Genomic DNA, 13,955 nt, shown 5'->3' on the forward strand with positions numbered 1-13,955 from the left:
CCGTCGGACACGATGTTGATCTAATGGCCCATTACTCAGCGGGTCATGTGGGGTTAGATGTCTTGGTTTTGGCAGCTGAAATTCGAGCGAGTAAACGGTGACTTCCGAGGGTATTGCATTCATCAAACTGTGAACAAAACCCAAACCATTGGCTTGTCGAGATAAGAGGTTTCACACAATTACCCTTTGCATATATTGATTTTCCTTATGGTCCCCGCGCTCCGACGGTTTCCGTGCTGATCTCTTAAACTATGATATCTGGTCCGCTGCATGCCGATGATATCGCATGTTTTGTCTCTTGGTTATCCGTCATCAGTCCTCAGTCGTCAGTCGCACAAAGCCATATTCGGCGGTTACTCTTTGCACGGTAGATTAAATCCAATTGCGTGACACGCTAATCTGCATGGTACTTCACAGAGCTGCATGCAACTGAAAGATAGCTTCAAATTGTGTGTATGGTATGGATGGGTATAGTATAAGACGGAGGGTCATTGGTCTACCCTATAACAACGGAATAAATGCGGGACCACCACGTAGCGGCCTGCTTGGGTGATTCGGGCTCATCCAAATCAATGTGCTCCCTTCGCCCAGTCCAGATGTCCATATCCTCCAGTCGGACAACATGTGTTTTGTTCCAGAACTTGTACACAATCACAAACAAGACAAAAACAGGGATCAGGATATAGTTAATCACAAAGTCAGTCGAGCTAAAAGGATTGAGGAAGCAAGTGTACCCCTGGAAGAAAATGAGGAACACATTTGCTGCCAACGAGAGGTAGGTGCCCCATGGGTAGAAGAGAGCTTGGAATGGGAGCTTTGATGGGTCTTGGCCTTGCGCGACCAGGGCTTTCCGGAATCGAATATGCGCAACTCCGATTACCGACCAAACAATGAAGGTAGCAACTGTACTTCGTTAGCATGGAACAACGGTGTTTCTAGGAACGGTTCGGGAGGGGAAACATACCCCCCGAAAGGGTGATCAATGCCGAGTAAACCCTTCCAGCACTAGAGGACTGCTCCAAAAACACAATGCATGCGAAGACGTTGGTGAATACCAAACCCACCCATGGGACTCCGAGACGATTTGTCCGGCCAATGAACTTGGGGGCTTTTCCGTTGCGGGACATGAAAAGTAGTGTTCTAGATGCCACATAAAGCGAGCTATTTCCTGCGGATATGACACTGATCACAATGAGAGCATTAATGAGGTGGGCAGCTGGGAGAATCCCAGCATCCTCCAGCGAGATTGTCAATGGAGAGCTGGCTGTCTTTGACGTTGTGCCCAACAATCTCTTGTCATTCCATGGAATGAGCATTCCAATGAAGAAGATAGTCCCTGAATATAGTTTAGTAATGCCTTGGTCTGATATTCAATGTGAACTTACCAACGTAGAAAATTAGGATACGCCAAAAGACCTGCTTGATAGCCCTGGGTACTGCCTTTTGAGGATTAGCCGATTCTCCGGCAGTGATGCCAACCCTAATTCGACCGTCAGTATTTACCATCCCCCACACCTTCGATACTGGGGAACATACATTTCAGTCCCAGCATACAATGTGCCGGCAACAACAAAGGTTTTCGCCACGCCATTGATTGAATCTGCAAATGCCCCGGGGAATGCCAATATTTAAACCCAGTAGCGCGCGGTCCAATGCCACCTGCGCTGATGATAATTGCGAGAATGAAAAAGACAATCAACGCCAACACCTTAATACTGCAATCTATTAGCCAGGTCGATACTTCAACCAACACAACACATGGAGACTTACAGAGATAGCCAAAATTCCATCTCACCGTAGGCCAAAATCCCCAGATTTGACAAGGTAAGGAACATCACCCAGAAGATCAAGATCCAGCCCCATTGAGGAACAGCGTCTGTCCAGTACCCAATAACTAGAGATATCGCGTTGTATTCATTTGCCAAAACCTGGAGCGGCTTGTCAGCTAGACATTCTTCATAATCTTCGAATTCCTGATGTATGTCGTACGGTCACCCATAAGTACCAATACGCCCATCCCAGCGCAAATGCCAGAGAGTCGTCAATAAAGCGCTCCGCGTACTCGGTGAAGGATCCAGTTACAGGGAGCAGAGTGGCCATTTCACCCAGCGATTGCCTATAGCTATTAGAATCATGCTTGAGACCAGAAAATGACCTCCTTACATGACGAAGAAGACGATAATGCCGACCAGCGAGAAACTGATCAAAGCCCCTGCGGGCCCACCCTCATGCAACGCATTGCCGGAGCTTACCAGCAGACCAGGACCGATGATGCCTGCGAATACTTTGGTCAACACCAAGTACATAAAACAATGTGAGCCCAGACTCACCTCCAATAGCGATCATCTGTAGATGCCTAGACTTGAGCTGCCGCTTCAACGGTGCAGACATAGGATCTGTCGCAATCTCTTCATCCGATCGGGGAATCTCCTCCGATCGGACGCTTTTCGTAGCGCCATCCTGTATAGGTCCCCTGTATGTTACGCTGAAATCTGTTTTGTCCGCCATATCTAGAAAGGCTGCATAAAAACAAATAGAAGACAGGTCTCAAATCATTCAAATCGGAGAAACAGAAACTGTTCTGTTTTTTTTTTTTTCACAGAAAAGCTCCCCTGGACATGGTTGTAGCCAATCAGAAATCTCCTCATGTGCCGATGTCGTGATAAGAGACGGGAGCGGCGTCATGGACGATCGTGTGGGGCTATTTAGGCGGGGGAAAGGTACCGCAACTTTGGAAAGATGGTATCATTTATGTTGTGATATAGATCATATTTTCGTACTATTTAAACTCAAGAGCATTGAGACAATGTTGAATGATGTCTGATCAACCAAATTCGGCTAGGGATACACAATTTCGCAGGTTATCGTCGTCTCACAGGCTGCCCTTCTGGGGATATGGGAACCCTAGAAAAGAAACAGGAATTTAGAAGGAACTCTCAAAATTTGACACAATAGCAGCGGGGAAAGCGAAGGATTGCTTGAATGTTGCCTCAGACTGGCGTTAATATATTCCATCAATAAGGGTTCAGTTCGTCTCGCTCTTTCATCATTGGCATCAAGCAAATCACTGTGGAAGAGGAGGAACATACTTAGTCACACAAGACGGAATCTTCAAACTCACCGATAGTAATAAGCAGGAATGTTCAAGGGTAAGACAAAGGGCAACACATCAATAGTAGTGGGTGGAATAGTGGCTCATAGTATTTGCTTTTTATCAATGAAGTTCAACCAGCGAAGTACTTCACCAGAGAAGATATCTCATCGTTGCCACCAAGCAAATTACCCTTAAACAGAAGGGTAGGAGATAGACTAACAATTTAGGGAGTTCCAGTCCAGATATTAGCGACAATAGCATCAGAAGCAGTGGAGGTATAAGAAATGTAAAGAACAAGCAATAACAAATAGTGGTGACTCAGTGGCCCGGCGCTTATCTTCAATGAAGTTCAGATATGAGACTTTTTTCATCATCGCCACTAGTAAGTTGCCCTCAAGCAAATTGTTAGGAGATATACTCACAATCTAGGAAATTCCAGTCTGGAACTTAGCGACAGGAGCATCGAGAACAGTGACCGTAGGGGTATAGGAAAGGAACAAGCCATAACAAATGGTGGTGGCTCAGAATACCGAGGTTTTTCTTCAATGAAGTTCAGACCACAAGACTTTTTTCGTCATTGCCACTAGGCAACTTCCTCTCGAACAAAGGGGTAGGAGATATACCACAATCAAGAAAATTGATATCTGGAAATTAGCGATAGGAGCATCAAGAAGAGAAGAGGTAACGGTATAAGAAAGGTAAGGAATAAGCAATCCCACAATTAGTGGCTCGTTCGGATACTCAGTGGGAACTTACATACGCCGGTAATGTTCGCAATATAAAAGCAAATTAAGTGTAAGAAAATAGTTAGCCAAGAGAGCGTTAAGCAGAGTAGCAACAATAGCAAGTGATATGGGCAAAGGGAAAGCGCTCAAAATGTGCCTCAGAGTGTAGTTATCTTGGTCATCAGACATGTTCAGCAGCTCTCTTTATTCATCATTGGCAACGCGCAAATTCACGTTAGGGACTCACATGTACCGGCAAGGTTTGCAACATGAAAACAAGTCAACTATAAGAAAAGGGTCAGCGGAGTGAGCACTAGGTCGATCATCAAATGACATGGGCAAAGGTGAAGTGCTTAAAATGTGCCTCAGACAAGTGTAGCTTGGTCGTCAAAGATTTTCAGTTAGCTCTCTTTTTCCATCATTGGCATCAAGCAAATCACCGACAGGGGAAAGGTGACAACCCCAGAAGGCTAGACTCTGGGAATTAATGAAGGTAGTCAGTATCAAGAATAGATCCATAGTGAGGACAATTCACAAAGGTAGGATCTTTAGATGATGCATCAGAATTCAAACTATGTACTCATCAAGGATATTCAGTTGAGAGCTCTTTTTTCGTTCATCATGGCGTCAAGCACATCGTTGATGGGCAACAAGAGGATTGGAATGAAGTTGGCCAAATGAGAACCCATAGTAGCAAGGAAACGAGAACTCACTTGGTCAAAATGCAAACAGAACGCTGAAAGGCACGTAGGATTGGTAAATCAAGATCCACGTACTGGACATGGGAGACTCGAATATGAATAAATCATGCAGTGGCCTTGAGCGTGGGCTCAGATATGTGGTTTTCTTTCTTCGGGGCTCTCTTCTTTCTGGCCACAAAGCGCTAATACTCGAGGCTGAGGTATAAATATTTCCATTATTGGCATATTGGAAGCCCAAAAGGAAAATTGGAGGGTGATTGAGCTAGAAAGGAAACATGGCATTAGTAAAATACAACCCAGAAAGATGTAAGAGTTCCAAAAAGAGAGTTTTCAATCAAATATGACCAAAGCAAAGGCATCGAGTGTAAGCTCCGACATAAAGCTTGCCTTTTTTTGGTTGCCACAAAGGGCACGTGCTTGACAAGACAAGGTTCAGATATAATACTTTGTACCATTTCCAGGCCAAAGGCTCAATGGCGAATTAGGAGGGAGGGCTGGGTGGCTGAGCTAGAAAGATGCAATGGTATTAGCGAGACGTAACCCAGCAATTGAAATAAGGGTTCAAATAGAAAAGCCACAATTAAATGTAGGCTCAGACATAGGGGTTTCTTTTCTTCACCGAGCCTTTTTTTTTTTTTTTTTTTTTTTGACTGAAAAGAACAGATACTACACAGAGCCGAGGGGTGCAGGTATAGATAACCCATTTCATCATCGCCGAATTGAGAGTAACAGAACGCGGAAATAGACTTACAATTCCATCAGCAAGTGCCATATTAAAAATGAGCACGTATATCGAGCAATGAGAAATCACAACAGCGGGTCTGCCAAAAAGGTCAAAGACATCGCGTATAGGCTCATGCATGTGGATTGGTCTCGTCGGAACCCTCCTTTTTGATCGTAGTAGATATGTCTTTCTCTGAAGCTCAGGTATAGCATTTTCAACATTGCGGATCGAAAGCCCGTAAGGGGGATGGCAGGGGGAGTGAGTTGAGCTAGGAAGATGGAATGATATTAGCAAGACGTGATCCAGCACTTCAAATGGGGGTCTAAATGAAAAATTGCAATCAAATGTTGGCTCAGGTATAGGGATTTCTTTTCTTCAGCCGGCTCTTTTTTTTTTTTTTTTTTTTTTTTTTTTTGAAAGAAAAGAACAGATACTATACCAAAAGCTGAGCCGGGGTGCAGACATAGATAACCCATTTCATCATCGCCGAATTGAGAGTAGAATGCAGAAAGGAATTCACGATCCCATAAGTAGGTATACCGAGCAGGGAAATGACAGCGGCGGCTCTGTCAAAGAAGCGAACAGGTTCAAACGGTGGATCAGGAACATTGGAGTAAGAACAGGTAATGGTCGTAATGAGCGTCATTTTGACAGGCTATAATTGCAGAATGAGACTAGAGAGATACAAGTTTATGAGCAGGTGAGACTTCAAAAACGAGCAATGAGTATATCAAGTAGGCACCATAGATGCCAGTGACGATTTCGCAAATGCAGCAAGTTGCAAACGGTGGCTCAGATAGTTGTGCTTTCGTCAGGGTTCTGACCAAGGAACTGAGATTCAGGATCATCATTGCAACACCAAAAGAACAGGAAACCCATGAACACAGAGTAGTCATGGAAAGGGTATATCGGGGTAGAAGATGCACTTTACCTCGAAAACGCTAGATAGGGCTAAGCCAAGCTATCGGAGTAGGTATTGGCTGCCACCATTGCCACATTGGCAGTCCAAAGGGTAAGAGAGACTAGGAAAGGATGATTTGATTAGCAAATGAACCTCAGATATGCCAATGACAATTTCGTAAACAAGGTAATGTGTTTCAAATGGTGGCTCAGATATAGTTATGCTTTTTCGTCAGGGCTCTGATCAAGGAACTGAGATTCAGACTCATCATTGCAACACCAAAAGAACAGGGAACCCATGAACACACAGAGTAGTCACGGAAAGGGCATATCGGGGTAGAAGATGCACTTTACCTCCAAAGTGCCAGATAGGGCTGAACCAAGGCACGAGAACAGGTACTAAGGGTCACCAGTGTCATATGGACGGCCCATAAGTGCAGGCTAAGACTAGAGAGAGATGAGTCTATTAGCAGGTAAGACTTCACAAACGACCAGAGAGTATACCAAGCTGGTATTCATAGACGTCAATCATGATTTTGCAAAGGAGGCAATGGGTCTCAAATGGTGGTTCAGATATAGTGTTTTCATCAATTTTCAGAGAAAGGAAGATGTTTAAACATCATCATTGCAGCACCAAAATAACATGAGACCCATGACCAAGACATAGTAGTCATGGCAAGGAGGGTAGTGCAGGGGGGAGGGGACATACACTTTACCTTGGATGTGGTGTATGGGGCAGTGCCAACGCAATTAAAGGCGAATGTACTAGCCAAACGAGGCATCAGTAAGGAAGAGCTTCCACAATACCTGAAGGAAAAGGTAACGATGAATGTGCCCTCGTATATCATTGTCATCATTGAAACAAAGAGGAAGTGATGATGACGCCGACGGAGCACATACCAACCGGCGCAGCAGAAAGGTTCAGCAATGAGGAGGATAGGAAAGGAGAAAAGATACAACTCACCAAGAAGAGGGTAAAGTAGACATGATTGCCAGTGGAAAGAAAAAGAAGAAATGAAAAACATTGGTGGAATCCCTGTGGAAAATGCGCGACGAGTCAGCAAACGTGCGTCGACGACTAAGCGAAGTAAACGAAGCATGTCGCCTAGGCAGCGAGACAATTGAATCACAAAGGCCTTTGATCAGTACAAATGATCTCGAGACTCACCAAGGTACACGACCAAGCCAAGCCTGCAATGTGGAAAACGAGAAAGTATAAACGTGCATTGGGGTAAGCGAGGTCAAGTCCAAGCAAGAATGCAAAGAACAAGTGTAGAAATATGAATACTCTGCGGCAAATTAAAAGAGGATATGGAAGAGGGAAGGGAAAAACAAGACTTAACAAAATTGTATAGTGCCTACCTACGTTATACTTCATACTCAACGCTGATTGGCGGATAGTAGCGAGGTCCGTGCTCGGATCGGTCGCTGATTGGCTAGACTTAAATCTGGGGTATGATGTACTCATGTCTTGAAAGAATTTAAGGCTCATGAGGTGACACAACTCACCCTGGTCGCTACAGTGTGGCTACTATCATTAAATTTGGTGAATTTATACCTATGGTAATGGTCTAAATTTGTACGAAGTATCACAACGGGAATCAACGCGGTGCGCGAGATAAAGCTGGTTACATTTTATGTTGAGATCGAGGTTTGCGGCCCAGGTACCAAGGGCTATCTCAAAACCGCTTTGGGGCCACCGCCTCGAAATTTCCGGCAATTAGTTTGATGTCGATCTCAACGAAACGAAGTAGCTAAGTAGACGGTCCAATAACCACAGGACGAGTCTAAAATTAACTGACGACTAAGAAAAATGACTACCGCCGACTCAGCAAAAGCAGCCATCGACGACTAAGCAAAAAAAAAGATTCGAGCTAAGAAATCCAATACTCAACCAAGTCGCTAACACTCAGGATCCGTGGGCAAAACAGGACGTCAATTCATTCCCTATGATATCAACAAGCGGCTTGCTACTGACAGACAAGGATCCGCAAGGATTGAATATCGCTATACATCATGATCAACAACGATCAGCATGACTCCCCGGGTCGTTTACAACGCAGGGATAGTTTTTCGATGAAGGTCTCGCCCCATTTTGCACTGTTAAGGTCAGCAACTGACAATAATAAACTAGGAAAGCCTTTCGAACCTTGTGTTGGCATTGACAAAGCCTCGGAGATACTCGTATTTGGCCTTTCGTTGGGCAGGGTCCAGATTCAACGCATTGAAAATTGCCTCAGACATCTCCGTCTTGTTCGCAGGATGGAACGGGATACTACCATTCGTCATGAAAGAAGCCGCGCCGGCAAATTCGGAGAGAACGAGGACACCATGACGCTCTTCCTGGCAGGCCACATACTCGAAGGCCACGAGATTCATTCCATCGCGAGTGGAGGTTAGAAGACAAACATCTGCTACCGAGTACAAAGCAGTCAATTCATTGAATGGAACGGAGCGATGCATATACAGTAGCGGAGTGCCCTCGGGGGTGGCTGGCTAAGTTAGTATACTCCCAATATTTGCGATGAGAACCTACCATGTTTTCCGTTGATTTTCCCGGCTATAGTACACAGTTCCGTTTCGAGATCCTGATATTCCTTTACGTCTTCGCGGCTTGGGACGGCGACTTGGATGAGAACAACCTTGTTTTGCAGCTCTGGGTGATCATCGAGAAAAGCGTCGAATCCCTTGAGTTTTTGCGTGAGGCCTTTGATATGGTCCAGTCGGTCGACGCCAACAATTACCTTGACGCCTTTGTAGCGCTCTTTCAAGCTTCGAATACGCTCTTGGACATCAGGCTTTTGCAATGAGTCGGTAAACTTTTCGGGATCGATGCCGACAATGAACTTGTTTATGCATACCAGGCGGTTTTTATACTGGATTTGGTTGGGAATTTCGGTGCGTGCGTTACTGGGGTGGGTGTTAGTTGATACTTTTTAAGCTTGTGGGGAAAGGGAATTAGGGCTAATGCTCACAGGAGACTGGCACAGGTGTCGATGAAGTTTTGCTTATACTCGTCCGTGTGGAACCCAATCAAATCACTGGACAACATGCCCTCAATGAGATGCTTTCGCACAGGAAGGTTCCTCCAAAAGTCTCCTGCAGGAAAGGGCGTATGGAGTGAGAAGCCAATGGCACAGGATTTGCCTTGTTGTTTGAGTCGGTCGCGAAGAAGCTCGGGCAAAAGCATGAGATGATAATCATGAACCCAGATCAACGATCCACTATCGGCAGTTTCGGCAATCGCATCTGCGAACAACTCATTTACCCGCCTATATGCTTGCCATGGAGTCTCGTCGAAAACTACACCGGACTGATAATGGAGAACAGGCCAGAGGATACGGTCTGGCGGTCAGCGTGGATCACGATGTTAGGGCACGGGAGCTTACTCGAGAACCCGTTATAGTGTTCATGGGCCAGGGAGCTATCCAGGAATATGGGTATGGCATTATGTGCTTCCAGACTCTTTTGCACATCCTCTCGGTCCTTTGGGTCTTTAACCTCGATTCCTGGCCAGCCAAACCATTGGAACTTGGTAGACTTGGTTAACCCAGAGAGGGAGGTGACGAGACCACCACTCGAAAGAGATGACTGATAGGTTCCATCAACCTGTTTCACAGACAATGGAAGGCGATTTGAGACGATTATGAGGTTTCGCTTTTCGTCAGTGATTGCACCCATCCTGTTACCCAACTGGAATTTTATATATCTTCAACAAAGAACGAATGATGAGTCATTCACTAAATCCAGACGAAAGTACTGGGATTTTATGTTGAAAGAAGCAGAATCCAAAGACGAAATTGACAGTTATACATAGCTGCAGAAATGGCGAATGGCAAATTGCGTCAGTATGAAAGAAAATGCATCCCTCTCTTCCCTATTGCCCATGTGCCTAAATCCAGGCAAGATTGGCCTCAATGACACATTACCTCAAATATTCCATATGTGTTTAATCATCTGGATAATACGTAAAATTGTTGGCTGGTAACTTCTTCGGATTCTATACAGGCCGAGGCGAAACTAGTCATTTAGCCCTACATGTATTTTCTACAGAAAGAACCGACGAAAGCAAGAACGATTTTTCATACTTGGCATTGAATTAATTTTATTGTTCTATCTACCTATTATTTTTCGTCTATAGCCGCCAGGGATGCTTCTTTGTTGCTTCATTTCGTCATGGGCATGTCAGAGCTAAGCACCTGGTGCCTCAACTTTTTCCAGCGATTTGCCTCTTTTGATTTGTAGCAGTTTTACAGCAATAAAGCAGCTCAATCCAGCCGCATATGCACATCCAGCAAACGCAATCAATCCCCAGTACTGTCCCTTGCAGACACTAATAATCTCTCCAGCAATCGGGACGCCAGTCAATGCCCTAAGGATATGTCAGCCACATGTTCTGATGAAATGACTCAATACAAAGGGAGAAGAACCTACCCAAAAGCGACAATGGTGTAAACGGTGGTGTAATATCTCCCATAACTCTCGACGGGACACAGCTCTCCCACACAGACTGGCACAAGGCTGATATTGCTCCCACTGGCGAATCCGAATACAATAGAGAATATAACCGTAGCAGCAAGATTTCCGTCAGCGGGCATCCAAATGCCAAGGACAGAAATTAAACAAAGAATGTTTGTCAGGATCAATGTGTTGAACCGACCAATGCGATCAGCTATGATGCCCGGCAACCAACGACCGGGGAAAGAACCGGCGTTCAAAAAGACGACCATCAAATACGATAGATCGGGAGAGATCCCACTCGCAATTGAATACGAGGCAATGTATTCGAGTGGAATAAAGAAGCCCCATTCAATGAAGAATACCCCCATCGTCGTCAGAGCGAGGACAGGGTCTTTGAGAATCGTGAGATCGGGAAGGAATACCTTAAGCGACGGACGCGAAGGGGCCTTGGGAGGGAAGTTCGCTCGGACTAGAAGGCAGCCTGGGATTAAAAGTATCAATGTGATCAGGCCGATGACCCGACTAGCCCAGGCGAATCCAATCTGTGGCGCAAGGTACAGCAATACCAAAGGGAAGATCACGCCGCCGATACTACCCCCGGCCAATGCAAGACCTGTTGCTGCACCTCGGCGTTTGATGAAGAAGTGTCCAATGCTCGCGACGGGTACAATGAATATGAAAGATGTACCCATCCCTCCCAGGATGCCAATCACAATGAGGAAGTGCCAGTACTCCTGGCAGAATCCCATGAGGATGAAGGTTAATACGAGCAGACTTGACCCGATCCACATGAGCAGCCGCGGCCCTTTGATATCGAAAATAGGCCCGATCTGGATCCCGCAGAAGAATACAAGGAAGTTGTATATTCCGAAGATCCAGCCAATTTGCCCTTCGCTGATGTCTGAGAGTTGGTGTGTTGAGATCCAAGCTTGGTAGATGCCGATGCTGTTCATTAGGCCGAGTCCACCCATTATAGCGCTGAAGCTGCCTGCTACAACAAGGTTGCCAATGAGCCCTCCCTCTGGGCGGGTGGTTGGGTCGAGTGCTGATTCGTGGTGCATTATTTTATGCTACACAATAGGTAATAAGTAATAGGTACAAGACAGAAAAGGAAATTTGTTGTTGGAACTATCTATATGAAGCTTCAATTCTATGGATACAGCTCCTTTTAACTACTTCATAGTGGATAAAGTACCAATTTGTATCTGGGAAATTTTCCTGAGCTCGGCCATTATCATGATGCATGTTGTCTAACGTGCAGTTGAATTAGAAAGAAATTCGCCGAGGGCTGTATGAAAATCGGAATCGGGTCGCTTTCGGGATAAGGCCGAACTGATTGATAGGATCAGCAAGCGAAAATTCCCCTTAAGAATTATCTGAAGAAGTCCACTAGAGTCATACTTGCTGGCTCTGTGGCAAAGAACGATGGCCGAGCATCTCGGCCACCAGAATTCTCGGCCACCGGCGGATTTCGCCGACGCGGCAGCGGCGAACCCGATCAAATTTACATGCGTTGTTTTGATGTATACAATTATTACTTCATTATTAACATCTCGTACTCTTAAAACAGATGAGAAAAAAGAGGAAGAAAAGAAAATGCCATAGGAATATGAGATCTATACCGGCCTAGGTAAAAACCAGTACCTAGTCCGCACCAAAGGTAGAGACAGCAGAGAAGCCGATATAGCCCCCAGGATTAAATCAACTAGAAACAAATACAAGAAAAGAAAGCACCATGACGATGGTATGAAATAAAACACCAGTATCGGACCAATTCAAAACCCCAATCCCGAATATGATCCCATCCCCGCTGGTTATGCTGCCAACCCATCCGCTGTAAAACAAGTACGCCGACCAGACCTAGGCCTCAAAATAAAAACAGTGGTTTAAGCAAACCTGCGCTTGGTTGGGCTCGGTGTCCGGAGGTGCTGCTCGCGCTCACGAGAGCGTTCCGTGACAAAGTCCATCGCCCGTGTATTCTCGAGCATCAGGGGCTGGTCTTGTTTCTCATTGTAAGCGACGCCTTGGGTTTGCCGAGGGTCTTGCTGCCCGTAGTACCCGAATGAGGGGTTATGCTGCAGCTGGGGGTGCATGGATTGGGGTGGGGGTGGGTGTTGCGCGTAGTGCTGTTGCTGGAGACGGTGTCTAAATGATCGGAATGACCAGTTGCTAACAACGGTGACGGTGGATATGGTTGCAAGGAAGAAAAGCTAGTATATAAAGTCAATAGATATCCAAAATCGGAGGCACAGGGAAACTCACAATCGCCTTCCAGCTGATGGGGTCAATGAAACTGTTTATGATAATAGCCATTGTATGCGCCGAGACCTTGGCGCGACCAACCTTCGCCGGGTCACGATTCATGCATCGTTCCCAGTTCTCGCATATAGTTTCCAGGGCTGGCGCGCGAGTCGATCGTCCGCAGTCGTTGTCAATATAGCTTTTCGTGCAGACCGCCATGTCGGCCAAGATAGTATCGGACATTTCTTGCGCAGCCTGTTCGAACTCGCCACGGATGGCCGACACAAATCCGAAGACGACATAGACGGCCAGAGAGAACAGCGACAAGTTGACCACCAGTTGGGCCCACCATGACAGGATGGCGGGGACATTCGGGTGTGCCTCCAGCATGCTGAAGAACTCAGACCAGGATGACACTTGTGAGCGACCCTGGTCGAACTTCTGTCCCTTTCCTTGCTTCATGGCTTTCATCGACTTTTGTTCCCTGCTGCTGGGGCGGTCTTGGTCGCTATCGTCATCGCTGTCGACCCGTATTTGTCGGCCGAGTTCCTTGTCTCTCCGTCGTTTCTTTTGTATCCGGTGCAAGGCTGCGTTGGAGTGATGGGTCAGCCGAGGGATTTCACCTCGCCCTGGGCTCTGCGGATTCCGGCCATGAAAGTTGAATAGTGACGAAGTTCCCTTCCCTGACTTGTACGGCTGCTCCGGCGTGTCCTCATTGTCAGCATATTCCGGTGACGACATATTCTCGGCGCCTGATGAGAAATCCACATCGAATTTCCGTGGCGTCTGGAAAGCAGGTTGGCCAAATTTAGCCTTCGGCGATAGTGGTGCGGGTTGTTGTCGGGGCTGTGAAAAGAGGAATGGTTGAGAGTTTGGTTCGCGGAGAGAGGGTAGCGCTTGCTTCTGGGGGGATTCGAATGCGCTGTATGTGCCTGTGCGAGTGTCAGAGAGCTTGAGATTACAGCTGTCCTCGTTCAGACTGGGATACGGACGTTTCTTCTCATGCTGCGCCCCAAGCTGGTAGAAGGGCGAGGTCACGTCGCCGGGGGCTCGAGTTTGCCATTCAAAGTCCATTGGACTCTCTCCCGTGCGTTTTTCCATCTTTAGGT

At 46.3% G+C, this 13,955-nt stretch overlaps 4 protein-coding genes across 4 annotated transcripts; all 4 read right to left on the minus strand.

The window, feature by feature from the left end:
* Positions 1–496: 496 nt before the first annotated feature.
* On the minus strand, positions 497–2,508 carry N7487_005236 (amino acid permease; the record flags this gene model as incomplete). Its single annotated transcript, XM_056872983.1, has 8 exons — positions 497–903; positions 965–1,336; positions 1,386–1,480; positions 1,533–1,715; positions 1,771–1,928; positions 1,990–2,116; positions 2,164–2,275; positions 2,331–2,508. 8 exons carry the CDS (start codon positions 2,506–2,508, stop codon positions 497–499), a joined length of 1,632 nt encoding a protein of 543 aa, XP_056730703.1.
* A 5,666-nt stretch (positions 2,509–8,174) lies between these two features.
* N7487_005237 (trehalose-6-phosphate synthase) lies at positions 8,175–9,825 on the minus strand (the record flags this gene model as incomplete). The annotated part of the gene is made up of 5 exons (XM_056872984.1): positions 8,175–8,244; positions 8,294–8,636; positions 8,681–9,054; positions 9,120–9,489; positions 9,534–9,825. 5 exons carry the CDS (start codon positions 9,823–9,825, stop codon positions 8,175–8,177), a joined length of 1,449 nt encoding a protein of 482 aa, XP_056730704.1.
* A 510-nt stretch (positions 9,826–10,335) lies between these two features.
* Positions 10,336–11,666, minus strand: N7487_005238 (uncharacterized protein; the record flags this gene model as incomplete). The annotated part of the gene is made up of 2 exons (XM_056872985.1): positions 10,336–10,516; positions 10,579–11,666. The coding sequence occupies 2 exons, from the start codon at positions 11,664–11,666 to the stop codon at positions 10,336–10,338; spliced, it is 1,269 nt and encodes a 422-aa protein (XP_056730705.1).
* An 825-nt stretch (positions 11,667–12,491) lies between these two features.
* N7487_005239 (putative nuclear envelope protein Brr6) lies at positions 12,492–13,947 on the minus strand (the record flags this gene model as incomplete). The annotated part of the gene is made up of 3 exons (XM_056872986.1): positions 12,492–12,815; positions 12,868–13,778; positions 13,839–13,947. 3 exons carry the CDS (start codon positions 13,945–13,947, stop codon positions 12,492–12,494), a joined length of 1,344 nt encoding a protein of 447 aa, XP_056730706.1.
* Between the last annotated feature and the right edge of the window lie 8 nt (positions 13,948–13,955).

The sequence above is a fragment of the Penicillium crustosum genome, assembly GCF_028827405.1.
Source record: "Penicillium crustosum strain IBT 35664 chromosome Unknown utg000002l_segment0_segment0, whole genome shotgun sequence".
NCBI lineage: Eukaryota > Fungi > Ascomycota > Eurotiomycetes > Eurotiales > Aspergillaceae > Penicillium > Penicillium crustosum.